This window comes from Oncorhynchus kisutch, linkage group LG6 (genome assembly GCF_002021735.2).
Source record: "Oncorhynchus kisutch isolate 150728-3 linkage group LG6, Okis_V2, whole genome shotgun sequence".
NCBI lineage: Eukaryota > Metazoa > Chordata > Actinopteri > Salmoniformes > Salmonidae > Oncorhynchus > Oncorhynchus kisutch.
This window is the reverse complement of record NC_034179.2, coordinates 28272095-28299498: the sequence shown is the minus strand read 5'-3', so window position 1 is coordinate 28299498 and position 27404 is coordinate 28272095. Positions and strand designations below refer to the sequence as shown.

At 43.3% G+C, this 27404-nt stretch overlaps 2 protein-coding genes across 8 annotated transcripts in view; both read left to right on the top strand.

The window, feature by feature from the left end:
• LOC109892611 (plastin-3) overlaps positions 1-13660 on the top strand; it is a 32124-nt gene extending 18464 nt beyond the window's left edge. The window contains exons 9-16 of the mRNA XM_020485276.2: positions 807-902; positions 1017-1212; positions 1322-1400; positions 1559-1676; positions 1863-1996; positions 3211-3334; positions 5343-5467; positions 12651-13660. Of these exons, the coding sequence (XP_020340865.1) occupies positions 807-902; positions 1017-1212; positions 1322-1400; positions 1559-1676; positions 1863-1996; positions 3211-3334; positions 5343-5467; positions 12651-12783 (1005 nt within the window). The 3' untranslated portion in view covers positions 12784-13660. The remainder of the gene's footprint in view (positions 1-806; positions 903-1016; positions 1213-1321; positions 1401-1558; positions 1677-1862; positions 1997-3210; positions 3335-5342; positions 5468-12650) is intronic.
• Positions 13661-16702: 3042 nt separating this feature from the next.
• LOC109892610 (nuclear pore glycoprotein p62) lies at positions 16703-26455 on the top strand. Of its 7 annotated transcripts, none has more exons than XM_020485274.2 (13): positions 16703-16874; positions 17842-18138; positions 18502-18911; positions 19026-19109; positions 19280-19393; positions 19522-19641; positions 19794-19911; positions 21940-22084; positions 22233-22282; positions 22416-22550; positions 22658-22769; positions 25535-25601; positions 25715-26081. In XM_020485274.2, exons 2-13 carry the CDS (start codon positions 17846-17848, stop codon positions 25804-25806), a joined length of 1740 nt encoding a protein of 579 aa, XP_020340863.1. In that variant the 5' UTR covers positions 16703-16874; positions 17842-17845; the 3' UTR covers positions 25807-26081. The 7 variants fall into 7 exon arrangements, with proteins under 7 accessions (XP_020340863.1, XP_020340862.1, XP_031682391.1 ...); XM_020485273.2 differs by having other exon boundaries at positions 16746-16874; positions 19782-19911; positions 25715-26455; XM_031826531.1 differs by having other exon boundaries at positions 16746-16874; positions 19056-19109.
• Positions 26456-27404: the final 949 nt, after the last annotated feature.

Here is a 27404-nt window from a genome sequence, read left to right as displayed (position 1 = left end):
TGTGGCATTGGAAAACCTTTTTTGTGTTTGAAAATGTGTTTGACATTCATTACTCGACTGAGGGCCCTTAAAATGATCTGTGTGTGTGGGGTACAGAGATGAGGTAATCATTCAACTCCTGTTACACACTATTGCACAAAGAGTGAGTCCATGCAACTTATGTGACTTGTTAAGCAAATTGTTAATCCTAAACTTATTTAGGCTTGCCTTAACAAAGGGGTTGAATAGTTAGTTTTTTTTTTTGTATAACTGTCAAAAAACAATTCCACCTTGATATTAGGGGGTTATGCCAGTGACAAATCTCAATTTAATACATTTTAAATTTAGGCTTTAATGCCACAAAATGTGGGAAGTCCAGGGGTGGGAACTGAGTGCACTGTCTTTATGGTTCATGTAATTCTATTCTCGTCTTCACAAAAGTGTTGGAACAATAGCTAAATAAAATAATGATGGATGTGCCTCAAACAAGGCTTTATCCAAATCTGGACTCTTAAATGTTCGCTTTGAAAGAATAGAAGGTTCTTTGTAAAGTTAAATATATTATGCCTGTGCTTTGATTTCTGACTGACACTTTTTTTTCTTTAGCGGACAGACATTTCAACATGTAAAGTTACTTCATAGAGCAACTTCCTTACTGTATCGGAGTTGACAATAGCTTCATGTGTCATGGTCATTGTACTGTATTATTTCCTGTCATGGTCATTGCATACTTGTCCATTTGTGTTCCCATGTGGCCTGCACAGCCTTGTATCTCAGTGTGCTTTTTTTTTTCCAATGCTAAGATTGAAACAAGATTTCTGTTTCAGGACTCCAGAGCCTATTTCCACCTCCTCATCCAAATCTCCCCCAAATGCACAGAGGAAGACCAGCCACACACAGACATCAGCATGGCAGGCTTCAGTGTAAGCACTTTCACGGCGAATATACAAATCCCATACACAGATAACATGGCTAAGAAGATTCAGAAGGGATACATGAAATGTCATTAGCATGACCCTGTGGTGTCTGTCCTGTAGGAGAAGGATGACCTGAAGAGGGCAGAGAACATGCTTCAGCAGGCTGACAGGCTGGACTGTCGCCAGTTTGTCACACCAGCCGACGTAGTCTCTGGCAACCCCAAACTCAACTTGGCCTTTGTGGCCAATCTCTTCAACAAGTACCCGTCTCTCACCAAGCCTGAGGGAGAGGGCATTGACTGGGGCCTGCTAGAAGGTGGGTGTTGAGCTAGTCTTTTGGTCATGAGGTTGTTGTGATTTCTGTTCAGTATATATTGTACTCCCCTGGACCTTAAAATCACTCAACAGCTCTATTTTCTATTTAGGTGAGACACGAGAAGAGGGAACATTCCGGAACTGGATGAATTCCCTGGGCGTGAACCCACATGTCAATCATCTGTATGGGTATGTACCAAATTCAACTAATGACTTACATGAGAAATTTAACTGCCAATGACTGACTGCTCATAACATGCTCCCTACCAGTGGTGTTCATACACAGGGTAAGGTTTCTTTGGCTTTATTATCAATGAGTAACATTAATAACTACCTTAACTCTATAGAGACCTAGCAGACGCCTTGGTCATCCTTCAGCTTTATGAAAAGATAAAAGTACCTGTTGACTGGACCAACAAAGTCAACAAGCCACCATATCCCAAGATTGGGACAAACATGAAAAAGGTTGACTATTGTCAAATAAAATCGATTTTCTTCCATTTATTTTTACTTTGAAAGAATGCTAAATAATACTGCAGAACTGACTGTTTTCAACTATTCATAGATCAAAAGACCACAGCTCCAATTCCAGTTCTATAGAGGGACTAATTTTGTTTCTCTTGATTCTTACTGTGTTTTGTCTGCTCGCAGTTGGAGAACTGCAACTATGCAGTGGATCTGGGAAAGATGACGGCCAAGTTTTCTCTGGTTGGCATTGGTGGGCAGGACCTGAACGATGGCAACGCCACCCTGACGCTGGCTCTGCTGTGGCAGCTCATGAGGAGGTTAGTCTTGGCACTTGCTTAGATCAATATGTAACATACTGTTTTATAGCCAGGGATAAAATGTTGTTCTTATTTCTGGTTGTTTATGGAAAAACGGAGCACAGGTAAAATAAAGATCCAGGGTGAGGGCTGAAAGGAACATTTTACCCCAATTGTCTTTTCGTCAATCATATACTGTCAAATATTTTGGCAAATTTATTTGTTTCCTAAAACCAAAAATATGCTGCTCCAATTTTAACTTTGCATTGTTACTTCAATACCCAGAAGTCGTTATTTTATCATTTGTCCAGCTAGGCATGGTTATGGGCTGAAGTAGGTGGTGCGTAGAATTCCCAGTTTGTTCTGTTCCAATACTACGATCTGTGGTGGTACTGTCAGCGATATTTGACATGCTTTCACATGCGGTTGCTTTTCAGTAAATCAGGGTCATCAAATCAAATTTATTTATATAGACCTTCGTACATCAGCTGATATCTCAAAGTGCTGTACAGAAACCCAGCCTAAAACCCCAAACAGCAAGCAATGCAGGTGTAGAAGCACGGTGGCTAGGAAAAACTCCCTAGAAAGGCCAATACCTAGGAAGAAACCTAGAGAGGAACCAGGCTATGTGGGGTGGCCAGTCCTCTTCTGGCTGTGCCGGGTGGAGATTATAACAGAACATGGCCAAGATGTTCAAATGTTCATAAATGACCAGCATGGTCGAATAATAATAAGGCAGAACAATTGAAACTGGAGCAGCAGCACAGTCAGGTGGAAGTTGAAACTGGAGCAGCAGCATGGCCAGGTGGACTGGGGACAGCAAGGAGTCATCATGTCAGGTAGTCCTGGGGCATGGTCCTAGGGCTCAGGTCCTCCGAGAGAGAGAAGGAGAGAATTAGAGAACGCACACTTAGATTCACACAGGACACCGAATAGGACAGGAGAAGTACTCCAGATATAACAAACTGACCCCAGCCCCCCGACACAAACTACTGCAGCATAAATACTGGAGGCTGAGACAGGAGGGGTAAGAGAAGGCAGCATATGGCAAAATGTTTTGTAAACCTGGCCCCTAGGCAACAGCACTGGAATATTGTTTTTGTTAGTTCTTAAGCAGATCTTGATGAATAAGTTGATTTTCCATTTACTCTTGCCTAATCTTCAGGCATGCTAACCACTGCTGAGTGCATCAGAAACTGGTCAATATACTAGCTAACACTTGACATCTCTCCTAGATATACTCTGAATGTACTAGAGGACTTGGGAGATGGCCAGATGGCTAATGATGACGACATTGTCAAATGGGTCAATACAACCTTGACAGAGGCGGGGAAAACAACCACGATCTCAAGCTTCAAGGTTCGTCAAGCTTTATTGGTGTGTGTGTGTGTGTGTGTGTGTATATATATATATATATATATATATTCATATGTCATATATATATATATATATTCATATGTCATATATATATACACACATACACATATACACACATACACATATACACATATACACATATACACATATATACATACACATATACACATATACACATATACACACATACACATATACACATATACACACACATACACACATACACATACACACACACAATGGGGCAAAAAAGTATTTAGTCAGCCACCAATTGTGCAAGTTATCCCACTTAAAGATGAGGCCTGTCATTTTCATCATAGGTACACTTCAACTATGACTGACAAAATGAGAAACAATCCAGAAAATGACTGTAGGAGTTTTAATGAATTTATTTGCAATTATGATGAAAATAAGTATTTGGTCACCTACAAGCTAGATTTCTGGCTCTCACAGATCTGTAACTTCTTTAAGAGGCTCCTCTGTCCTCTACTCGTTACCTGTATTAATGGCACCTGTTTGAACTTGTTATCAGTATAAAAGACACCTGTCCACAACCTCAAACAGTCACACTCCAAACTCCACTATGGCCAAGACCAAAGAGCTGTCAAAGGACACCAGAAACAAAATTGTAGACCTGTACCAGGCTGGGAAGACTGAATCTGCAATAGGTAAGCAGATTAGTTTGAAGAAATCAACTGTGGGAGCAAATATTAGGAAATGGAAGACATACAAGACCACTGATAATCTCCCTCGATCTGGGGCTCCACGCAAGATCTCACCCAGTGGGGTCAAAATGATCACAAGAACGGTGAGCAAAAATCCCAGAACCACACGGGGGGACCTAGTGAATGACCTGCAGAGAGCTGGGACCAAAGAAACAAAGCCTACCATCAGTAACACACTACGCCGCCAGAGACTCAAATCCTGCAGTGCCAGACGTGTCCCCCTGCTTAAGCCAGTACATGTCCAGGCCCGTCTGAAGTTTGCTAGAGAGCATTTGGATGATCCAGAAGAAGATTGGGAGAATGTCATGGTCAGATGAAACCAAAATAGAACTTTTTGGTAAACTCAACTCGTCGTGTTTGGAGGACAAAGAATGCTGAGTTGCATCCAAAGAACACCATACCTACTGTGAAGCATGGGGGTGGAAACATCATGCTTTGGGGCTGTTTTTCTGCAAAGGGACCAGGACGACTGATCCGTGTAAAGGAAAGAATGAATGGGCCATGTATCGTGAGATTTTGAGTGAAAACCTCCTTCCATCAGCAAGGTCATTGAAGATGAAACGTGGCTGGGTCTTTCAGCATGACAATGATCCCAAACACACCGCCCGGGCAACAAAGGAGTGGCTTCGTAAGAAGCATTGCAAGATCCTGGAGTGGCCTAGCCAGTCTCCAGATCTCAACCCCATAGAAAATCTTTGGAGGGAGTTGAAAGTCCGTGTTGCCCAGCAACAGCCCCAAAACATCACTGATCTAGAGATCTGCATGGAGGAATGGGCCAAAATACCAACAGTGTGAGAACCTTGAAGACTTACAGAAAACATTTGACCTCTGTCATTGCCAACAAAGGGTATAAAACAAAGTATTGATAAACCTTTTGTTATTGACAATACTTATTTTCCACCATAATTTGCAAATAAATTCATTACAAATCCTACAATGTGATTTTCTGGATTTTTTTCTTTCTCATTTTGTCTGTCATAGTTGAAGTGTACCAATGATAAATTACAGGCCATATCTTTAAGTGGGAGAACCTGCACAATTGGTGGCTGACTAAATACTTTTTTGCCCCACTTTATGTATCTATGTATGTTCTATTTAAAAATACTTTTAGTTATTTGACAGTTTGTGTGCATCTGTACTGTAGTGATACTCAGTCAATACATCTAATCAGCAGACCTAATGTGACATACCACAAATTCTGACACAGTACTTGAACTGATTTCCGAAGCGGGTATTTAACACTGTCTTCTCCCCTTGATTGTCAGGACAAGGAGATCAGCAACAGTTTACCAGTGGTGGACCTGATTGATGCCATCCAACCTGGCAGCATCAGCTATGACCTGGTCAAGACTGGCAGCCTGGCAGCTGAGGACAAGCTGGAGAATGCCAAGTAAGACTTCCACTGATGAACTTGTCCAGACAAACTTTGATATGGGTTAGTGACCTATAATAGGAATTCAAGTTTCAATTACTTACTGGTTTTTGCTATACTTCCTGTTAACCTGCAATATGGGGGTTGTGAAGTACAGTACCTTTGAAAGTATTCACACTCCTGGACTTTTTCCATATTTTGTTACAGCCTGAATTTAAAATGGATTAAATTGAGATTTTGTCACTGGCCTACACACAATACCCCATAATGTCAAAGTGAAATGTTTTTCAAAAAGTTTACAAACTAATTAAAAATGAAAGCTGAAATGTCTTGAGTCAACTATTCATCCCCTTTTTGTTATGGCAAGACTAAATGCGTTCAGGAGTAAATATTTGATTAATTAACAAGTTATAAGTTAGACTCTGTGCAATAATAGTGACTAACATGATTTTTGAGTGACTACCTCATCTCTGTACCCCAAACTCAGAATAAACTGTAAGGTCCCTCAGTCGAGCAGTGAATTTCAAACAGATTCAACCACAAAGACCAGGGAGATTTTCCAATGTATTGCATAGGACACCTTAAAGAAGACATTGACTATCCCTTTGTGTTGTTGAAGTCATTAATTACATGTTGGATGGTGTATCAATACACCCAGTCACTACAAAGACGAAGGTGTCCTTCCTAACTCAGTTGCCGGAGAGGAAGGAAACCACTCGGATTTCACCAGAGACCAATGGTGACTTTAAAACACTTAGTTTAATGGCTGTGATATAACAGAGGATGGATCAACAACTGTGTAGTTACTCCACAATACTAATTGACAGAGCAAAAAGGAATCCTGTACAGAATAAAATATTTAAACAGCATCCTGTTTGCGTTAAGTAATACGGCAAAAAATGTGGCAAATATGTTAACATTTTGTCCTGAATACAAAGCGTTATGCATGTTTGCGGCAAATACAACACATTACTGACTCAGTACCACACTCCATTTCAAGCATAGTGGTGGCGGCATCGTGTTATGGGCATGCTTGTAATCGTGAAGGACTGGAGTTTTTCAGGGTAAGTGGAAATGGAATGGAGCTCAGCACAGGCAAAATCCTATAGGAAACCCTGGTTCAGTCTGCTTTCCACCAGACACTGGAAGATGAAGTCACCTTTCAGCAGAACAATAACCTGAAACACAAGGCCAAATATTGCTTCCCAAGACAACATTGAATGTGGCTGAGATAGCTATGAGTGGTTGTCTAGCAATGAACAACCAATTTGACAGCTTGAAGAATAAAAAAATGTCATGAGTGGGCAAATGTTGCACAATCCAGGCGTGGAAAGCTCTTTGAGACTTAAGGCATTGCGTGGTCAATCGGACATATGCATTGGCCATGCAACATTTACGGTGATACGGCCTCTGTAGAAGTCAGAGCAGTCATACTACTTGCACTTTGCCAAGCAGCTTTTAGGAAGGGTGTGTGTTCAGAGTATTCAGACCCCTTGACTTTTTCTACATTTTGTTTAGCCTTACTCTAAAATGTATTAAATTGTTTGTTTTTTCACCCATCAATCTACACGCAATAACCCATAATGACAAAGCAAAAACAGGTTTTTAGGCCTCCCGATATGGCGCAGTGGTCTAAGGCACTGCAGTGCTAGAGGCGTCACTACAGATCTGGGCTGTGTTGCAACCGGGAGACCTGAGGTGGCGTACAATTGGCCCAGCATGGCCCGGGTTAGGGGAGGGTTTGGCCTGCCGGGATGTCCTTGTCGCTAGAGCGTGATGGGACTCCTGTGGCGGGCTGGACGCATGCATGCTGACACGGTCGCCAGTTGGACGGTGCTTCCTCTGACATTGGTGCGGTTGGATCCCTGGTTAAGTGAGCAGTGTCAAGAAGCAGTACTGCTTGGTGAGAAAAAGGGTTAACATTTTTCTTGGTGCAAATTGATTAAAAATAAACATCACATTTGCTTAAGTATTCAGATCCTTTAAGTACTTCGTTGAAGCGCCTTTGGCTGCTATTACAGCCTCGAGTCTTGGGTATGACGACTACAATCTTGGCACACCTGTATTTGGGGAGATTCTTCTCTGCAGAGACGTTCAAGCTTGGTCAGATTGTATAGGGAGCATCGCTGCACAACTATTTTCAGGTCTCTCCAGAGATGTTCAAGTCTGAGCTCTGGCTTAGCCACTCAAGGAAATTCAGAGACTTGTCCCAGGTGGCCTTGGCTGTGGGGTTAGGGTCGTTGTCCTGTTGGCAGGTGAAGTTTGGCCCCAGTCTGAGGTTCTGAGCGCTCTGGTGCAGGTTTTCATCAAGGATCTCGCTGTACTTTACTCTGTTAATCTTTCCCTCGATCGATCCTGACTAGTCTCCCTGTCCCTGCCGTGATCCTGACTAGTCTCCCTGTCCACCATACTTCACCATAGGGATTGTGGCAGGTTTCCTCCTGATGTGACGCTTGGCATTCAGGCCAAAGAGTTCAGTCTTGTTTTCATCAGACCAGAGAATCTTGTTTCTCATGGTCTAAGTCCTTTGGGTGCCTTTTGGCAAAATCCATTGAGCCTCTCATTGAGAATTGGCTGTCATCTGGCCGCTCAACCATGAAAGTCTGATTTGGTGGAGTACTGCGGAGATGTTGTCCTAGAAGGTTCTCCCATCTCCACAGAAGAACTCTGGAGGTCTGGAAGAGTTGCCATCGGGTTCTTGTTCACCTCTCTGACCGAGATCCTTCTCCCCGGGCGGCCACTTCTAAGAATCAAATTTTATTTGTCACATACACATGGTTAGCAGATGTTAATGCGAGTGTAGCGAAATGCTTGTGCTTCTAGTTCCAACAATCCAGTAATAACCAACGAGTAATCTATCAATTTCACAACTACCTTATACACACACACACACACACACACACACACACACACACACACACACACACACACACACACACGTCTAAACGGATGATAAAGATATATGAATGAGTGATGGTACAGTACGGCATAGGCAAGATGCAGTAGATGGTATCGAGTACAGTATATAGGGTATGTAAACAAAGTGGCATAGTTTAAAGTGGCTAGTGATACATTTTTACATCAATTTTCCATTATTAAAGTGGCTGGAGTTGAGTCATTGTCAGTGTGTTGGCAGCAGCCACTCAATGTTAGTGGTGGCTGTTTAACAGTCTGATGGCCTTGAGAGAGAAGCTGTTTTTCAGTCTCTCGGTCCCTGCTTTGATGCACCTGTACTGACCTCGCCTTCTGGATGATAGCGGGGTGAACAAGCAGTGGCTCGGGTGGTTGTTGTCCTTGATGATCTTTATGGCCTTCCTGTGACATCGGGTGGTGTAGGTGTCCTGGAGGGCAGGTAGTTTGCCCCCGGTGATGCTTTGTGCAGACCTCACTACCCTCTGGAGAGCCTTACGGTTGTGGGCGGAGCAGTTGCCGTACCAGGCGGGGATACAGCCCGACAGGATGCTCTCGATTGTGCATCTGTAGATGTTTGAGTGTTTTTGGTGACAAGCTGAATTTCTTCAGCCTCCTGAGGTTGAAGAGGCACTGCTGCACCTTCTTCACGATGCTGTCTGTGTGGGTGGACCAATTCAGTTTGTCCGTGATGTGTACGCCGAGGAACAAAACTTACTACTGTCCCGTTAATGTGGATAGGGGGGTGCTCCCTCTGCTGTTTATTGAAGTCAACGATCATCTCCTTTGTTTTGCTGACATTGAATGTGAGGTTATTTTCCTGACACCACACTCCAAGGGCCCTCACCTCCTCCCTGTAGGCCATCTCGTCATTGTTGGTAATCAAGCCTACCACTGTAGTGTCTGCAAACTTGATGACTGAGTTGGAGGCGTGCATGGCCACGCAGTTGTGGGTGAACAGGGAGTACAGGAAAAGGCTCACAGGAACAATGGTGGCCCTCTTGAAGCATGTGGAAACAGCAGACTGGGATAAGGATTAATTGAGTATGTCTGTGAACACACCAGCCAGCTGGTCTGCGCATGCATCTGCTAACCATGTGTATGTGACAAAACACGGTCGCCACCGATAAATCTATGATTATCGAAAACTTCAACAAGCATTGCTCAACGGCTGGACATGCCTTCCGCCTGGCTACTCCAACCTCGGCCAACAGCTCCGCCCCCCCCGCAGCTACTCGCCCAAGCCTCTCCAGGTTCTCCTTTACCCAAATCCAGATAGCAGATGTTCTGAAAGAGCTGCAAATCCTGGACCCGTACAAATCAGCTGGGCTTGACAATCTGGACCCTCTATTTCTGAAACTATCCGCCGCCATTGTCGCAACCCCTATTACCAGCCTGTACAACCTCTTTCATATCGTCTGAGATCCCCCCAAGGATTGGAAAGCTGCCGCAGTCATCCCCCTCTTCAAAGGGGGAGACACCCTGGACCCAAACTGTTACAGACCTATATTCATCCTGCCCTGCCTATCTAAGGTCTTCGAAAGCCAAGTCAACAAACAGGTCACTGACCATCTCGAATCCCACCGTACCTTCTCCGCTGTGCAATCTGGTTTCCGACCCGGTCACGGGTGCACCTCAGCCACGCTCAAGGTACTAAACGATATCATAACCGCCATCGATAAAAGACAGTACTGTGCAGCCGTCTTCATCGACCTTGCCAAGGCTTTCGACTCTGTCAATCACCATATTCTTATCGGCAGACTCAGTAGCCTCGGTTTTTCGGATGACTGCCTTGCCTGGTTCACCAATTACTTTGCAGACAGAGTTCAGTGTCAAATCGGAGGGCATGCTGTCCGGTCCTCTGGCAGTCTCTATGGGGGTGCCACAGGGTTCAATCCTCGGGCCGACTCTTTTCTCTGTATATATCAATGATGTTGCTCTTGCTGCGGGCGATTCCCTGATCCACCTCTACGCAGACGACACCATTCTATATACTTCCGGCCCGTCCTTGGACACTGTGCTATCTAACCTCCAAACGAGCTTCAATGCCATAGAACACTCCTTCCGTGGCCTCCAACTGCTCTTAAACGCTAGTAAAACCAAATGCATGCTTTTCAACCGTTCGCTGCCTGCACCCGCACGCCTGACCAGCATCACCACCCTGGATGGTTCCGACCTTGAATATGTGGACATCTATAAGTACCTAGGTGTCTGGCTAGACTGTAAACTCTCCTTCCAGACTCATATCAAACATCTCCAATCAAATCAAATCAAGAGTCGGCTTTCTATTCCGCAACAAAGCCTCCTTCACTCACGCCGCCAAACTTATCCTAGTAAAACTGACTATCCTACCGATCCTCGACTTCGGCAACGTCATCTACAAAATTGCTTCCAACACTCTACTCAGACTGCATCCAGTTTGCTATCACAGTGCCATCCGCTTTGTCACTAAAGCACCTTATACCACCCACCACTGTGACTTGTATGCTCTAGTCTGCTGGCCCTCGCCACATATTCGTCGCCAGACCCACTGGCTCCAGGTCATCTACAAGTCCATGCTAGGTAAAGCTCCGCCTTATCTCAGTTCACTGGTCACGATGGCAACACCCATCCGTAGCACGCGCATCTCACTGATCATCCCTAAAGCCAACACCTCATTTGGCCGCCTTTCGTTCCAGTTCTCTGCTGCCTGTGACTGGAACGAATTGCAAAAATCGCTGAAGTTGGAGACTTTTATCTCCCTCACCAACTTCAAACATCTGCTATCTGAGCAGCTAACCGATCGCTGCAGCTGTACATAGTCTATTGGTAAATAGCCCACCCTTTTTCACCTACCTCATCCCCATACTGTTTCTATTTATTTACTTTTCTGCTCTTTTGCACACCAATATCTCTACCTGTACATGACCATCTGATCATTTATCACTCCAGTGTTAATCTGCAAAATTGTAATTATTCGCCTACCTCATGCATTTTTGCACACAATGTATATAGACTCTCCTTTTTTTTCTACTGTGTTATTGACTTGTTAATTGTTTACTCCATGTGTAACACTTTGTTGTCTGTTCACACTGCTATGCTTTATCTTGGCCAGGTCGCAGTTGCAAATGAGAACTTGTTCTCAACTAGCCTACCTGGTTATATAAAGGTGAAATAAAAAATTAATAAAAAAAAAATGCTCTGAGGATGCGGCTGGGGATGCTGTCAGGGCCTGCAGCCTTGCGAGGGTTTTACTCACGTCGGCTGCAGTGAAGGAGAGTCCGCATGTTTTGGTTCCGGGCTGTGTCAGTGGCACTGTATTGTCCTCAAAGCGAGCAAAGAAGTTTAGTCTGTCTGGGAGCAAGACATCTTAGTCTGCGACGGGGCTCTTCTAGGAAGAGTCTTGGTGGTTCCAAACGTCTTTCGTTTCAGAATGGAGGCCACTGTGTTCTTGGACCTTCAATGCTGCAGAAATGTTTTAGTACACTTACCCAGATCTGTGCCTCGACACAATCCTGTCTCGGATATCTACGTACAGTTCCTTCAACTTCATGGCTTGATTTTTGCTCTGATATGCTATGTGAACTGTGGGACCTTTTTTTTTTTGTTGATCGGTGTGTCCCCTTATAAATCATGTCCAATAAATTGAAATTACCACAGGTGGATGCCAAGTTGTAGAAACATCTCAAGGATGATAAATGGCAACTGAGCTCAATTTCAAGTCTCCTAGCAAAGGGTCAGAATGGTCATGTAAATAAGGTGTTTCTGTTCTATTTTTAATACATTTGCAACAACCTGTTTTGCTTTGTCATTATGGGGTATTGTGTTGAATAAGGCTGTAATGTAACTATGTTAGTGAAGGGATCTGAATACTTTCTGACTGCACTGTATAGGACCGCCTGCCCACCTACTGTCAACCAATCATGTCTATATGGATCCCTCATTGTTACAAAATTTGAATGCAGCCTCCGGAGGCTCCGCAGTTGCATCACACAATCCATAGGAAGCCACCGACCAAATTTTCAGATAATAAGACTTGGTGTGAATTCTTATGTAAATTAGATTTCTGTATTTCATTTTCAATGTCTATACATGTTTTCACTGTCATTTATGGAGTGTATATAGGCTGGTGAGGTCTTTTAATTTTGAATACAGGCTGTAACACTGGATTAAGTCGGTGTATGAATACTTTGAAGGCACACTAATATATTAAGTAGTCATGCGAATGAATATTCAACAAATGGAAATGTCAATGTCTTGTCATGCAAGAAAGTGCTGATCAATATTAAATGAAACTTATTTCTACTCTTAGATATGCCATTTCCATGGCGAGGAAGATCGGGGTGTGTGTCTACGCTCTCCCAGACGACCTGGTGGAGGTCAAGTCCAAAATGGTAATGACTGTGTTCGCATGCTTGATGGGCCGGGGGATAAAGTGGCCTTAACCAGGATGCTGTGTCACTTTGGCATCGACAAACTACCCACAAGCCATTTGCTTGATGAACGGCGACCTGGGAATTTAGAAAGATGTGGAAGAAAATGTTACTAAAGGTGCCAGTGTTACTTCAACCTCGTTTTGAACAGCAATGTGTTTGCACAATATTTTGTAGTATTCTTATTTAAGTGAAGCCCATAGCATGTTTCTGAAGAAGACTAGGCCTGTTAAGAGGACCACTTGGTATGTTACTTCTCAATATGTAACACTCCATTTATGTTTCAGAATGCTGTATGGTATGTGCATTTTTACTGTTAAAACTATATGCTTGCTGTTCACACTACATATTCATAACATCCCTTACAGTGGATGACAAGCTTTAACTTGGTTAAACTGAAATTGTGGAGTATTAACTTTCCCCTCTGCCCTATTGAAATGCATGCATATATTTATAGCTGGTCTTGGCAACAGCTGCATATCTCCACAGAAGCCATAAGGTCAAACCTTAGTAATGACCAAGCCTGAAGGGTATTCTGTTTCTTTTTTTTTCAATTATGCTAGCTAGTAAGCTGAAAGGAGCTGGGTGTCTTGTCTAGCCTTTTTGTATTGGACTTAAGATGTCTTACTCTGGAAGAGAGGGAGCTTACTGAGTTCAGTTTCATTTGTTGTGCCTTTTAATTTTGTCTTGATGCTATATTCTGTTGCACAGTAAGGTTTCCACTTTATCTTTTGAATTCACCATGACCAAAAAATATAGCTGACCTATTTCTGCATTCCATATAACTGCGTTACCATACCAATGCGTTTTTGTCTTGTGTATAAATGTTTACTCTGCAGTGCTTTATACATAAAGAGAACAATAAATAAAAACAAACAATGCATACAAATCTGCTTCTTATTTGTACTTGGGCATATCTTTATTGCACAAATATAAATGCAATGATTTTAAAGAGTTCATATAACGCTGTACAAAGGATATCAGTTTAAATAAATAAATTGGACCATAATTTATGGATTTCACATGACTGAATACAGAAAGGCATCTCTTGGTCACAACTTTTTAAGTGATGTGGCTCAGAAAATCAGTCGGTGTCTGGTGTGACCACTAGTTGCTTTATGTCGAGTTGATCAGGTTGATTGTGGCCTATGGAATGTTGTCCCACTCTTCAATGGCTGTGTGAAGTTGCTGGATATTGTCGGGAACTGGAACACTCTGTCGTACAGGTTCATCCAGAGTATCCCAAATATGCTCAATGGGTGACGTGTTTGCATAAGCATGCCATAGAAGAACTGGGACGTGTACAGATCCTCCGGATCTCTTCTCGGTATCTCTGCAATCAAAATTGCCATAGATAAAATGCAGTTGTGTTCATTGTCTAGCGTAAACCTATCCATACCATAAACCCATCACCACCATGGTGCACAGTATTCACAACGTTGCCATCAGCAAACCGCTTGCCCACATGACGCCATACATGTGGTCTGGGGTTGAGGCCGGTTGGACGTACTGCCAAATTCTCTAATACAACACAGGCAGTTAATTTCTGGACCATAAACTTTCAATTATCTGGCAACAGCTCGGGTGGATGTTACTACAGCCAGCATTCCAATTGCACGCTCCCTCAACTTAAGATATCTGTGGCATTATGCTGTGTGATAACTGCAGTGTCCTTTTATTGTCCCCAGCACAAGGTGCACCTGTGATTTTTGAAGGTGTCAAACCATTTCTGGGATCTTATTTCAGGTCATGGGACCAACACTTTTACATGTGTTTTTGTTTAGTATACATTGTAGAACCTTATTTCATTCATGGTCATAAACTATTTGTCCCTTGACGAGCAGACAACATTAGCATAGTGATTGGTGGTTGTTTCCTTCCCTGTGTTCATTGTGTGCTGTGGGAGGTCTGAAGGGACGTATGCTCTGTGGACTGTCTGCCTGCGGGCTTTTCTCTACACTGGAGGGAAAGAGTGATGGGGTCGCACCACCCTAGGATTTTTACTACAGTGCGGTTTACCAATTTACCAAATACATTTGCTTACTTTTCTCCAGATACCAGCATGGTCTAGTTGCTTGCATTCAAAAGTATCAATCCATAAAGTAACAATAGGCTGCTGTACAGTGATAGGCATTAGGTACCACAGTGATAGTGCAACTATTTAACTTCTGTGTTAGTTGGATGGATGTATTCTCCATCCATATAGAGGTGTTTTGGTGGAGTAGTGATTAATCCATGGTGAACCCAGATAGCAGATCATTGGATGCTGTTCACTAGTCTAGATTCTGAGAATGCTCTCAGCCACAAGCCCCTCAGGCTTTCTAAGCACTCCGCTCAGACTGTGTTCACGAAGTGGAGACTGTCTGCCACAGTCTGTCAGAGAGCTCTGTGAGGGAGAAAGATGAGATGAGGGGATGGCAGACAGCTTTGGCTCTCATGGGCTTCATTATCTGGACTTGCAGGAACTAAATGCTACATTGAGGAGTCTACTTTGTCTATGTTAGTGTTCATTAGTGACGGAATCAAAAGGACAAATACCCCCGTAGGGATGGAGCCAGGTTTCCTCTTGATGTGACGCTTTGCATTCAGGCCAAAGAGTTCAATCTTGGTTTCATCAGACCAGAAAATCTTGTTTCTCATCGTCTGAGTCCTTTAGGTGCCTTTTGCTAAAGTAGGCTGTCATGTGCCTTTTACTGAGGAGTGGCTTCCATCTGGCTGCTTTATCATAGGCCTGATTGGTGGAGTGCTGCAGAGATGGTTGTCCTTCTGGAAGGTTCTCCCATCTCCACTCTGGAGCTCTGTCAAAGTGACCATCGGGTTCTTGGTCACCTCCCTGACCAAGGCCCTTCTCCGATTGCTCAGTTTGGCCGGGCGGCCAGATCTCTGAAAAGTCTTGGTGGTTCCAAACTTCTTCCATTTAAGAATGATGGCGGCCATTGTGTTCTTGGGGACCTTCAATGCTCCCGACATCTTTTGATACCCTTCCACAGATCTTTGCCTCGACACAATCCTGCCTCGGCACAATTCGTTCGATCTCATGGCTTGGTTTTTGCTCTGACATGAACTGTGGGACCTTATATAGACAGGTGTGTGCCTTTCCAAATCATGTCCAGTCAATTGAATTTACCACAGATGGACTCCAAGTTGTAGAAACATTTCAAGGATTTTTTTTAAAAAAAATTTTTATACCTTTATTTAACCAGGCAAGTCAGTCAAGAACATATTCTTATTTTCAATGACGGCCTGGGAACAATGGGTTAACTGCCTGTTCAGGGGCAGAACGACAGATTTGTACCTTGTCAGCTCGGGGGTTTGAACTCGCAACCTTCCGGTTACTAGTCCAACGCTCTAACCACTAGGCTACGCTGCTGATCAATGGAAACAGGATGCACTTAAGCTGAATTTCGAATCTCATAGCAAAGTGTCTGAATGCCTATGAAAATATGGTATTTCTGTTTTTAATTTTAAATAAATGTGCACAAATTTCGAAAAACCTGTTTTTCCCCTGCCTTTATATGGGGTATTTAGTGTAGATAGATTTTTTTTCTCTTGAATCCATTTTAGATTAAGGCTGTCATGTAACAACGTGTGGGGAAGGGGTCTGAATACTTTCCGAATGCACTGTACAGAGGAATGTGATTCATTTGGTACAATATGGAGCATTCCTTTGAATTAATTAATGGCATGTCCAGTTGTAATATGGCCTGGGAAGAAGCACACAAGAAGCACAGGTCTACATTCATTGAAGGGGGCTTTTCTAGAACCTGGTGAGTTTGAAGTTAGATAAATACTCTATGTATTTTTCTGTACTTAATAAGTTAAATAAGTAGATACCTATTTGACCCCCCCCCCCAAAAAAAAAAAACACACAAAAAAACCACTGCAATACTACCAAAAACAATATATATACTAATACTACGACTTGTCCTGAGTTGCAGCGTGGTCTAGCTCCACACTCCATCACAGCAGATGGCGCTCTCACATTCTGGGCGTTTGTGGACCTGCCAGTGTTGTCGTTTTCGCAACCATAAAAGCGCTCGTTGAAACTCCACGCAGATAACGTGCGTTTTTCAATTTAAATTGTTGTCTGAAGAAAACGAAAGGTATGGTTATGTTATCCATTTGTTCAACGCCAGTGAACGAACATGTATACATTTGTTTGGCTGGAGGTTTAATATATGGCGTTTTGTTAGCCATCTAACGTTAGTTTGCTAACTCGTTCGTATTTTTGTAGCTAACCAACCATAGCTGACTAGCTAGCCAACTAAAATTTGCTAGTTAGGTAACGTTAGCTAGCTACCATATAGGCAATTTATTTGCTGAATGTCAACTGGCTTGATACCGTTCTCCCATTTGCTATTTATACATCAGTGTAAAAAATGCTAGCTCAAAATGTAGTTAGCTGGCTAACTAGCTAAATTAGTCTGTTAGCATGTTGCCAGAAATACCAGCCCTACTGTTTCGATACCAACCCTACCGTTCACACCGAACTACACAGGGGTCGGAACGCAATCATGTTAAATCATAGTTATATTTTAAGAGGCCGTGGAACCGGCGCCAGATACTGGTCGGAAAATGTACCGCTCAATGCAGGGATGGGATATCCTGCTGTATATGACCTTTATCCACACTGTTCCATCGAGTAGATTGAAATAATGCTAGTTTTCTCGGAAATCCGAAATGTTCTACCTCATGCCAGTTAGCAGTAGCCCCCACACCCATAATGGAATGGGGTGTTGAGTTGAACAAGAAAGGAGCTGATTGGCTGACACTGCCATTCCAAAATGTCTGTGGTGGCTACTGCAAACTAGCATGAGCCTCCAATGTGTTTTAATGTAACCGTGGTTGTGTTTCGACCCAAGTGCAAGTCCGTGTAAACAAGCGTGATGGTAGGGTCGGTATCTTCTGGCAAGTTTTTGTTATCAGGACAGGTCATTCCCATGTCCAGCTGAATCTCTTCTCTGTTTCTAGCCAAGCTGTGTTGGTGGATGAAGATGTTGGAAGGGACAATAATGATATTGGTACGATATGTCATTGTATTATTCTCTCCCTTGTTCTCTTTCTGGATAGGACAATGAGTGGAGGATTCAACTTTGGACAAGCGTCCAGTACTGGATTCAGCTTTGGAGCTCCCAAAACCACAGCTGCAACTGCCCCAGCCACAGGCTTTGGGATGCCTAGTGCTGCAGCTCCAGGTGGTGGCTTCTCTTTCGGAACCCCCAGCACTCCCCAGGCCCCAGTAGCTGCCCCCCAGAGCTCTGGGCTGTTTGCTATGCCCATCCAAGGTAGCACAAACCCAACTGGAGGGTTCAGCTTTGGGACCCCTGCACAGAGCAGTACTCCTGCAGGAGGAGGCTTCTCTTTTGGGTGGGTCTGTTGGATGATGTAGATTGCATGGATGTTTGGGTAGTTATATTATCTTAGGGTAGCATTGATGGTGAGCTGAACAAACTCCTGAGTGGCTTAAGGCACTGCATGTCTGCAAGAGGCGTTACTATGGTCCCTGGTTCGAATTCAGGCTGTATCACATCCGGCTGTGATTGGGAGTCCCATAGGGCGGCGCACAATTGGCCCAGCGTCGTCTGGGTTTGGCCGGGGTAGGCAGTTGTAAATATTTTTTTTCTTAACTTACTTGCCTAGTTAAATAAAATAAACTTGGTAGGTTGTTGCCTGTGTAGCTTGCAGTAGGATTGCAATCGTAATTGTATTTTCTCTTGCTTTTGTCTTTAGGACTCCCATTGCTAAACTCAATCTGGGTACACCAGTCGCCTCTCAACCTGCACTGACTGGGCTAACTATGGGGATGGCAACCCCCTCCTCTGGGACAGGCTTTGGACTTGGTGGGGGTCTCGCCACACAAACCACTGCTGCCCCTGCAGGAGGGGGGTTCAGCTTTGGGGCCGCAGGAGGGCTTGGAGCCCCTGTTGCCCAAACTCAGCCCCAGACCCAACCTGCTGCAGCTGGTGGACTCTCTTTAGGAACTCCTGCTGAAGTCACCCAAATTATGGGAGGTGGGTTTAGTTTTGGTGCAGCCAAGGTCCAGGCCACCACAGCCCCAGCCCCTACTGTAACCGTAGGAGGGGGCTTCTCATTTGGAAACAGCACACCTGCCAGCCTCTCCCTGGGGACCCAGCCCACAAGTGAGTTTTCTGAGCCTGTTTATCAGATCATGGGTAATGTACTATAAATGCCATTATTACTTTACATCAGAGGTTTTTTTTTATCCTGAATTATAGTATTTTGTCTTTACTCAGGTCTGACTCTTAACTCTGTGGCCTCAACAGCTGTACCAACCACAACCCAGGTTGGAGGATTCGCTTTTGGCGTCAAACCTTCTGGTAAATAGGGGAATTGGAGACATTTGGCATATATGAAAAGAATATCTGACAAATTGTAGATTTAAAAAAACATTTAACTGAAAATGTGCTTTTTTTTTAAAGGGGGTGTGTGCCTGTTTTTAAACTATTAACGGCTATGAGTTTAAGATGATCAATTCTTTTCTCTCAAGCTACTCCAGCCCCGACTGCAACTGCCCCGGCTACCCAAGCCTCATTAGGTTCTTCTCTTTTTGCTGTACCAGCATCAACAGCAGCTCCTGCTACAGCAGCAATCACAGGATTTTGTGAGTTTTATTTCCTACTAGTGAGCTCTTGCTTGAAATATCAAGTGTTGGAAAACTCAAAAATAAGATTATATTGGCTTTCTAACATTCTGTGGTGGAATTTAATTTCTTGACTCTCTTCTGATTAGTGGGCGCTGCCCCTACCTCAGCTGCCCCGGCTGCCACCTCAACAGCGGGAAGTACCCTGGGCTTCATGCTCAAACCCCTGGGAGCAGTCACTGCCACAACTACTGCCCCAGTTGGCACAGGTACTATACAGGTTCACTGTTTTATCATGCAGGATTATTAGAATAACTAGAGATTGATATTGTTGCCTGTTTATGCAAAATTGTGTATATGGGGTTGTTCATTAAGTATTTTTGTCATATTTGTGAATTCCTCACTGTAGTGTTTGTTTTAGCTGCCCCTACCACAACCACAGGTTTCTCACTGGCTATGAAACCTGCGGGCGCCATTGGCATTGGTGTAACGGCCCCCATCACTGGCGTAGCCACAACCATTGCTACTGTTACAGCAAGGTACTGCAGGGTTCAGCCAGTCCATTTTATTACTCACTGCAATATCTCTCACTGTATTTGTATCCATAACCATTGTATTTAGGGTTGGGGTTAATTCAATTTCAATTAATTAAATTCTGGAAGTAAACTGAAATGTGTGTACGTAGTCATGGAACACTATTAAAGTAACCAATGTTTAAATACTGTTTTACCCACTTCATATGTATTTACTGTATTCTAGTCAAGGCCTATCCTATTTAACTATTGCTGTACATATACTGTATAATACAGATGTATCCATATTGTCTGTACATCACATACAGTGCCTTCGGGAAGTACTCAGTACTCAAGTACTTGACTTTTTCCAAATTTTGTTACGTTACAGCCTTATTCTAAAATGTATTCAATTGTTTTTTTCCCTCATCAATCTACACACAATACCCCATAATGACAAAGGAAAACGGGTTTCTATAAATATTTTGCAAATGTATAAAAACTTAAATTATCACATTAACATAAGTATTCAGACCCTTTACTCAGTACTTTGTTGAAGCATGTTTGGTGGTGATTCCAGCCTCGGTTCTTCTTGGTTATGACTCTACAACCTTGGCACACCTGTATTTGGGGAGTTTCTCCCATTCTCTGCAGATTTTCTCAAGCTCCTTCAGGTTGGATGGGGAGTGTTGCTGCACAGCTATTTTCAAGTCTACAGAGATGTTTGATCGGGCTCTTGCTGGGCCACTCAAGGACGTTCAGAGCTTGTCTCCTTTCTCATCGTCTTGAGAGTCTTTAGGTGCCTTTTGGCAAACTCCAAGCGGGCTGTCATGTGTCTTTTTACTGAGGAGTGGCTTCCGTCTGGCCACTCTACCATAAAGGCCTTATTGATGGAGTGCTGCGGAGATGGTTGTCCTTATGGAAGTTTCTCCCATCTTCACAGGGGAGCTCTGTCAGTGACTATCGAGTTTTTGGTCACCTCCCTGACCAAGGCCCTTCTCCCCCGATTGCTCAGTTTTGCCAGCTCTGGGATGTCTGATTACAAGCTTCCATTTAAGAATGATGGGGGCCATTGTTTTCTTGGACCTTCAATGCTGCAGATGTTTTTTGGTACCCTTCCCCAGATCTGTGCCTTGACACAATCCTGTCTCAGAGCTCCACGAACAATTCCTTTGACCTAGTGGCTTGGTTTTTGTTCTGACATGCATTGTCGACTGTCCCACAGGTGGACTCCAATTTTTTTTACTTTTTTTATTTATTTCACCTTTATTTAACCAGGTAGGCAAGTTGAGAACAAGTTCTCATTTACAATTGCGACCTGACCAAGATAAAGCAAAGCAGTTCGATACATACAACGACACAGAGTTACACATGGAGTAAAACAAACATACAGTCAATACAGTATAAACAAGTCTATATACAATGTGAGCAAATGAGGTGAGATAAGGGAGGTAAAGGCAAAAAAAGGCCATGGTGGCAAAGTAAATACAATATAGCAAGTAAAACACGAATGGTAGATTTGCAATGGAAGAATGTGCAAAGTAGAAATAAAAAATAATGGTGTGAAGTTGTAGAAACAGGATACACCTTAGCTTAATTTTGAGTTTCATAAAGTGTCTGAATACTTATTTAAATAAGGGAATTCTGTTTCTTTGATAAATTTGCAAACATCTCTAAACCTGGTTTTATTTCATACATTTTAGAATAAAATGTAAAGTAACCAAATGTGGAAAAGTTCTAGTGGTCTGAATACATTCCGATGTGTGTGTGTGTGTACACAAGCTGAAGAACATGCGCACATCCAGGTACTTTCCGCAGGTGTTGGAGTTGTAGGCAAACTCATAGAAAACAGAAAGGAAAACCTGTGTACACACATTGCTCATCCTAATATTTCTTAAATCTGTGACTTTTTTTAGATCTAACAATACAATTTGTGTATTGTTAGATATTACTGATATGTTGGAGCTAGGAACACAAGCATTTCGCTACACCCCCAATAATTTCTGCTCTGTATGTGACCGATTTGTGACTGGTCCCTTACTCCTCCCCCTGCAGTGCTCCTCCAGTGATGTCATATATCCAACTAGAGGGTCTCATTAACAAGTGGAGTCTTGAGCTGGAGGACCAGGAGAGGCATTTCTTACAGCAAGCCACCCAGGTCAACGCCTGGGACCGCACGCTGGTGGAGAACGGAGAGAAGGTAAACAGACATGTCATTATAGTGGCACTTCTCGTAACTGCACCACTAGAAGCTAGGCAATGCTATTTGTTTTAATCTCATATGAAGTTGAACATTGGGGTCTCTTTATGGCAGATGTTTGAAGGGCATGTTAATCTCGTTGTTACAGATCACATCACTGCACAGGGAGATGGAGAAAGTGAAATTGGACCAAAGAAGGTAGCGGTTAACAGCTTTATTTCTTATAATGTATTTGAATATATCAGATAATTCAGAATTCTGTAAGTAGATCTATGGTAATTGTCAATGTTTATTGTATGACCTTGTGTTTCTGCTCTCTACCCCGTCCCAGGCTGGACCAGGAACTGGACTTCATCCTGTCACAACAGAAGGAGCTGGAGGACCTGCTGTCCCCACTGGAGGAGTCTGTCAAAGAACAGAGTGGAACCATCTACATGCAGAACGCAGACGAGGAACGCGAGCGGACGTAAGGTTTTACCAAAGGTCTTTCTGAGTGAAAACCAATGCACAGTGAACTGAATCATGACTAAGTGATATCTCATCTTTATGCAATATCTACATCTCTTTCTGCAGGTACAAGCTTGCAGAGAACGTGGACGCCCAGCTGAAGAGGATGTCCCAAGATCTAAAGGAGATCATTGAACACCTGAATACATCCAGCGGGCCAGCTGATAACAGTGACCCGGTGAGAAGGAAAAGCAGACCGATGTCTTTTGAATACCTTTCTGCCAGTGCTTTTACTTATGTAAATTGCCTGCAGCCGCTATGGGTCCGCGGTCAAACGACCACCCCTCATCACTGTCAAACGCTCCCTAAAACACTTCTGTGAGCAGGTTTTTCTAATCGACCTGGCCCGAGTATCCTGGAAGGATATTATCTCATCCCGTCAGTCGAGGATGCCTGGTCGTTCTTTAAAAGTAATTTCCTCACCATCTTAAATAAGCAAGCCCCTTTTAAAAAATGTAGAACTAAGAACAGATATAGCCCTTGGTTCACTCCAGACCTGACTGCCCTTGACCAGCATAAAAACATCCTGTGGCGGACTGCAATAGCATCGAATAGTCACCGATATGCAACTGTTCAGGGAAGTCAGGAACCAATAGACACAGTCAGTCAGGAAAGCAAAGGCTAGCTTTTTCAAACAGAAATTTGCATCCTGTAGCTCTAACTCTAAAAAGTTTTGGGACAATGTCCATGGAGAACAAGAGCACCTCCTCCCAGCTGCACTGAGGCTAGGTAACACGGTCACCACCGATAAATTCATGATAATTGAACATTTCAATAAGCATTTCTCTACGGCTGGCCATGCTTTTCTCCTGGCTACACTGGCCAACAGCCCACCCTGCAACTACATATTACCCGAGCCTCCCCAGCTTCTCCTTCACCCAAATCCAGATAGCAGATGTTCTGAAAGAGCTGCAAAACCTGGACCTGTACAAGTCAGCTGGGGCTATACAATCTGGACCCTCTTTCTAAGACTATCCGCTGCCATTGTTGCAACCCCTACTACCAGTCTGTTCAACCTCTTTCGTATAGTCCGAGATCCCTAAAGATTGCTGGCTGCCACGGTCATCTCCCTCTTCAAACTGTTATAGACTTATATCCATCCTGCCCTGCCTCTAAAGTCTTCGAAATCCAAGTTAAACAGATCACGGACCATTTTGAATCGCACCCTACTTTCTCCGCTGTGCAATCTGGTTTCCGTGCTGGTCACGGGTACACCTCAGCCACGCTCAAGGTACTAAACAATATCATAACTGCCATCGATAAAAGACAGTGCTGTACAGCCGTCTTCATTGACCTGGCCAAGGCTTTCGACATTCTTATCAGCAGACTCAATAGCCTTGGTTTCTCAAATGACTGCCTTGCCTGGTTCACCAACTACTTCACAAACAGAGTTCAGTGTGTCAAATCGGAGGGCCTGTTGTCCGGACCTCTGGCAGTCTCTATGGGGGTACCACAGACCGTGGCAGCCAGCAATCTTTAGGGATCTCGGACGATACGAAAGGGGTTGAACAGACAGGTAGTAGGGGTTGCAATGGGGGTACCAGAGGGTTAAATTCTCGGGCCAACTCTTTTCTCTGTATATATCAATGATGTTGCTCTTGCTGCGGGTGATTCCCTGATTCACCTCTATCCAGACGACACCATTCTGTATACATCTGGCCTTTTTTTGAACACTGAACTGACCTTCAAACGAGCTTCGATGCCATACAACACTCCTTCTGTGGCCTCCAACTGCTCTTAAACGCAAGTAAAACCAAATACATTCTTTTCAACTGTTCGCTGCCCGCACCCGCCCGACTAGCCTCACTACTCTGGACGGTTCTGACCTAGAATATGTGGACAATTACAAATTCCTGGGTGTCTGGCTAGACTGTAAACTCTCCTTCCAGACTCATATTAAACATCTCTAATCCAAAATCAAATCTAGAATCGGCTTTGTATTTCGCAACAAAGCCTCCTTCGCTCACGCCGCCAAACTTACCCTGTAAAACTGACTATCCTACTGATCCTCGACTTCGGCCATGTCATTTACAAAATAGCTTCCAATACTCTACTCAGCAAATTGGATGCAGTCTATCGTTGTGCCATCCGTTTTGTTACCAACGCCCCTTATACCACCCACCACTACAACCTGTATGCTCTAGTCGGCTGGACCTCGCTACATATTCGTCGCCAGACCCACTGGCTCCAGGTCATCTATAAGTCTTTGCTAGGTAAAGTCCCGCCATATCTCAGCTCAATGGTCATGCTAACACCCACCCGATGCACGCGCTCCATACGGTATATCTCACTGGTCATCACCAAAGCCAACACCTACTTTAGCCGCTTTTCCTTCCAGTACTCTGCTGCCAGTGACTGGAACTATTTGCAAAAATCGCTGGAGACATATTTCCCTCACTAACTTTAAACATCAGCTATTTGAGCAGCTAACCGATCGCTGCATCTGTACAAAGTCTATCTGTAAATAGCCCACCCAATCTACCTACCTCATCCCCATATTGTTTTTATTTACTTTTCTGTTCTTTTGCACACCAGTATCTCTACTTGCACATCATCTTGTCATTTATCACTTGTGTTAATATGCTAAATTGTAATTACTTTGCTACTATGGCCTATTTATTGCCTACCTCACGCCATTTGCACACACTATATAGACATTCTTTTTCCCCCAATTTTTTTCCTATTGTGTTGACTAAGTTTGTTTATCCCATGTGTAACTCTGTTTTTGTCGCACTGCTTTGCTTTATCTTGGCCAGGTCGTAGTTGTAAATGAGAACTTATTCTCAACTAGCTTACCTGGTTAAATAAAGATGAAAAAAATGTATTTCTACAGTTATTCTAAAGCAAATATATCACATGTTCTTTACTGTGGTTACCTGGTTTGTTTATTTTGGGAAGAGGAAATGTGTAAATAGTTATTAACACTTTTTTCTCTCTCCTTAGCTTCAGCAGATCTGCAAAATTCTCAATGCCCACATGGACTCTCTTCAATGGATTGACCAGAACTCGGGTCAGTATTTAACCCATGTGGTCTTGAGTAAACAACTTTTTAACTTGACCCTTGCTTCTGATAAAGTTGACATCCTTCAATCCATATTAACTCTGTAATATGTCTATCCTCAGTGCTTCTACAGAGAAGGGTGGAGGATGTGTCCAAACTCTGTGACAACCGACGCAAAGAGCAGGAGAAGACTTTTCGCATAACATTTCATTGAAGATTGCAATAATTATCAGAATGATATTGAGAACGTGTATGTGCATTATGCAAGTTTATTTCTTTTCTTTTAATACAATTAAGATATTTTTGAGAGGAGTTATGTTAAAGATTTGCTTTTAATGCAGCATCAATTGTGATTTATAGAAAAGCACTCCATGCGAAGGTGTGTGTGAGATGCACTTGTCAAATTTCAACACTGGTGCTGGGCAAATAATTAATTCTGAGTAAATAAAGAGTTGCACCCATGGGATCGATTAAATCCGTGACACTGAAGATCAGCGCTGTAGTGCAATTTAAATGTGAAGGTACTTCCTAATTGAGAAGACATAAGAAGCGTTGACCGATGCAAATCAATCAAAATACATGTTTATTTGTTTACACAGCGCGAAACGAGCAACGTTTCGCGCTGCTGTCGAAATTGTTCTAGAATCAACACAATACTAGCCGCTTTCAATGTAACATACCGAAACAAAATGAACTAACCGCAAGGAATTATATTGTTGGCAGAGCGCCTTGGAGTAGAATTGCATTGACATGTACGACTCAATGCCAATTTATGCTTGATACGAACATTTGGTCTGGAGCTCCGTATGGACTGTGTGACGCAATTGGGAAGTCTTTTGACGGACGCAGAGCCCAAATGGAGCCGTTTACCGCATAGCTGTGCGCCTCAAATGTAACAGCGCGGAGGTCTCCGTATAGCTCCGCATTGACATGATTGGTTGACGGTGGGGGAGGGCAGGAGGTCTTGTGTAAACACAAACTCGCTTCCTTGACATTTTCCTTCATAACAGCTCTGCGAAGCATGAGTGCCTTGACTTCTGCAGAGGCCATATCACCGTAAATCCTGTAAAGTCAATGCAGACGGCAGATTGACCAGCGCCTTTCAGCCCCATACTCTTAATACTGGTGCGCCATAGCCAATCAAACCTGCAGATTTTCTTGTTTTGAGATCAAAGCGGGAGCTACATGTAGCCACCTGTGCATATTTGTTAATACTCTTTACCAGTTAGTGAGTTATTAGCCCAGTTACAGCTAATTTCTAATCAACAATAGGGGAATAGTTGCTTCCTAAAAGAGCACAAAATGTGTGCATTTCAGGTAAATAGCTTTTTTTTTGTCTATAAGGGACAGCATATTTTAAGATGGTCTTGAATAAACTAAGTAGCCAATAGGCAGAGGGTAGCAGAATTTGTCTGATTCCCTAATAATGGTTTGGGAATAATAATGAAACACCATTTTAGTTGCGACAAATGGATCAACAGGTTAATGTCAAGTCCTGCATGTTTTTTTTCAAACGTCTGAAGGAATGTAGGCCTACATTGAACACCGCACATTTGCTGCTACTGTAGGCTGAATGATAACAGCTATTTCCATGTTAAAACGTTATGGGATGCATTTTCTCCATTGTTTTTTATGGTAGGCCACTCTGTTAGGCCTACATTACGATGAAATAGCCCCAGTAGCCTACTTGGCCACTGTTAAAACTGTTAACTTAAAGCAGGTACAGCCTCCGTGTTCACAATGTTAAAGTTAGCGCTCAGCAGACCTGAAATGTGCACCGTGCCGGAAATAGAGGGGACATTGGTTGCACCC

Bases quoted from the DNA above. Each gene is read 5' to 3' on its own strand.
- LOC109892610 (XM_020485273.2), top strand. From the start codon at position 17,846: ATGAGTGGAGGATTCAACTTTGGACAAGCGTCCAGTACTGGATTCAGC. The intron at 18,139-18,501 runs GTGGGTCTGTTG...TTTTGTCTTTAG, and splicing joins GGAGGAGGCTTCTCTTTTGG to GACTCCCATTGCTAAACTCA. The intron at 19,642-19,781 runs GTACTATACAGG...TCCTCACTGTAG, and splicing joins TACTGCCCCAGTTGGCACAG to TGTTTGTTTTAGCTGCCCCT.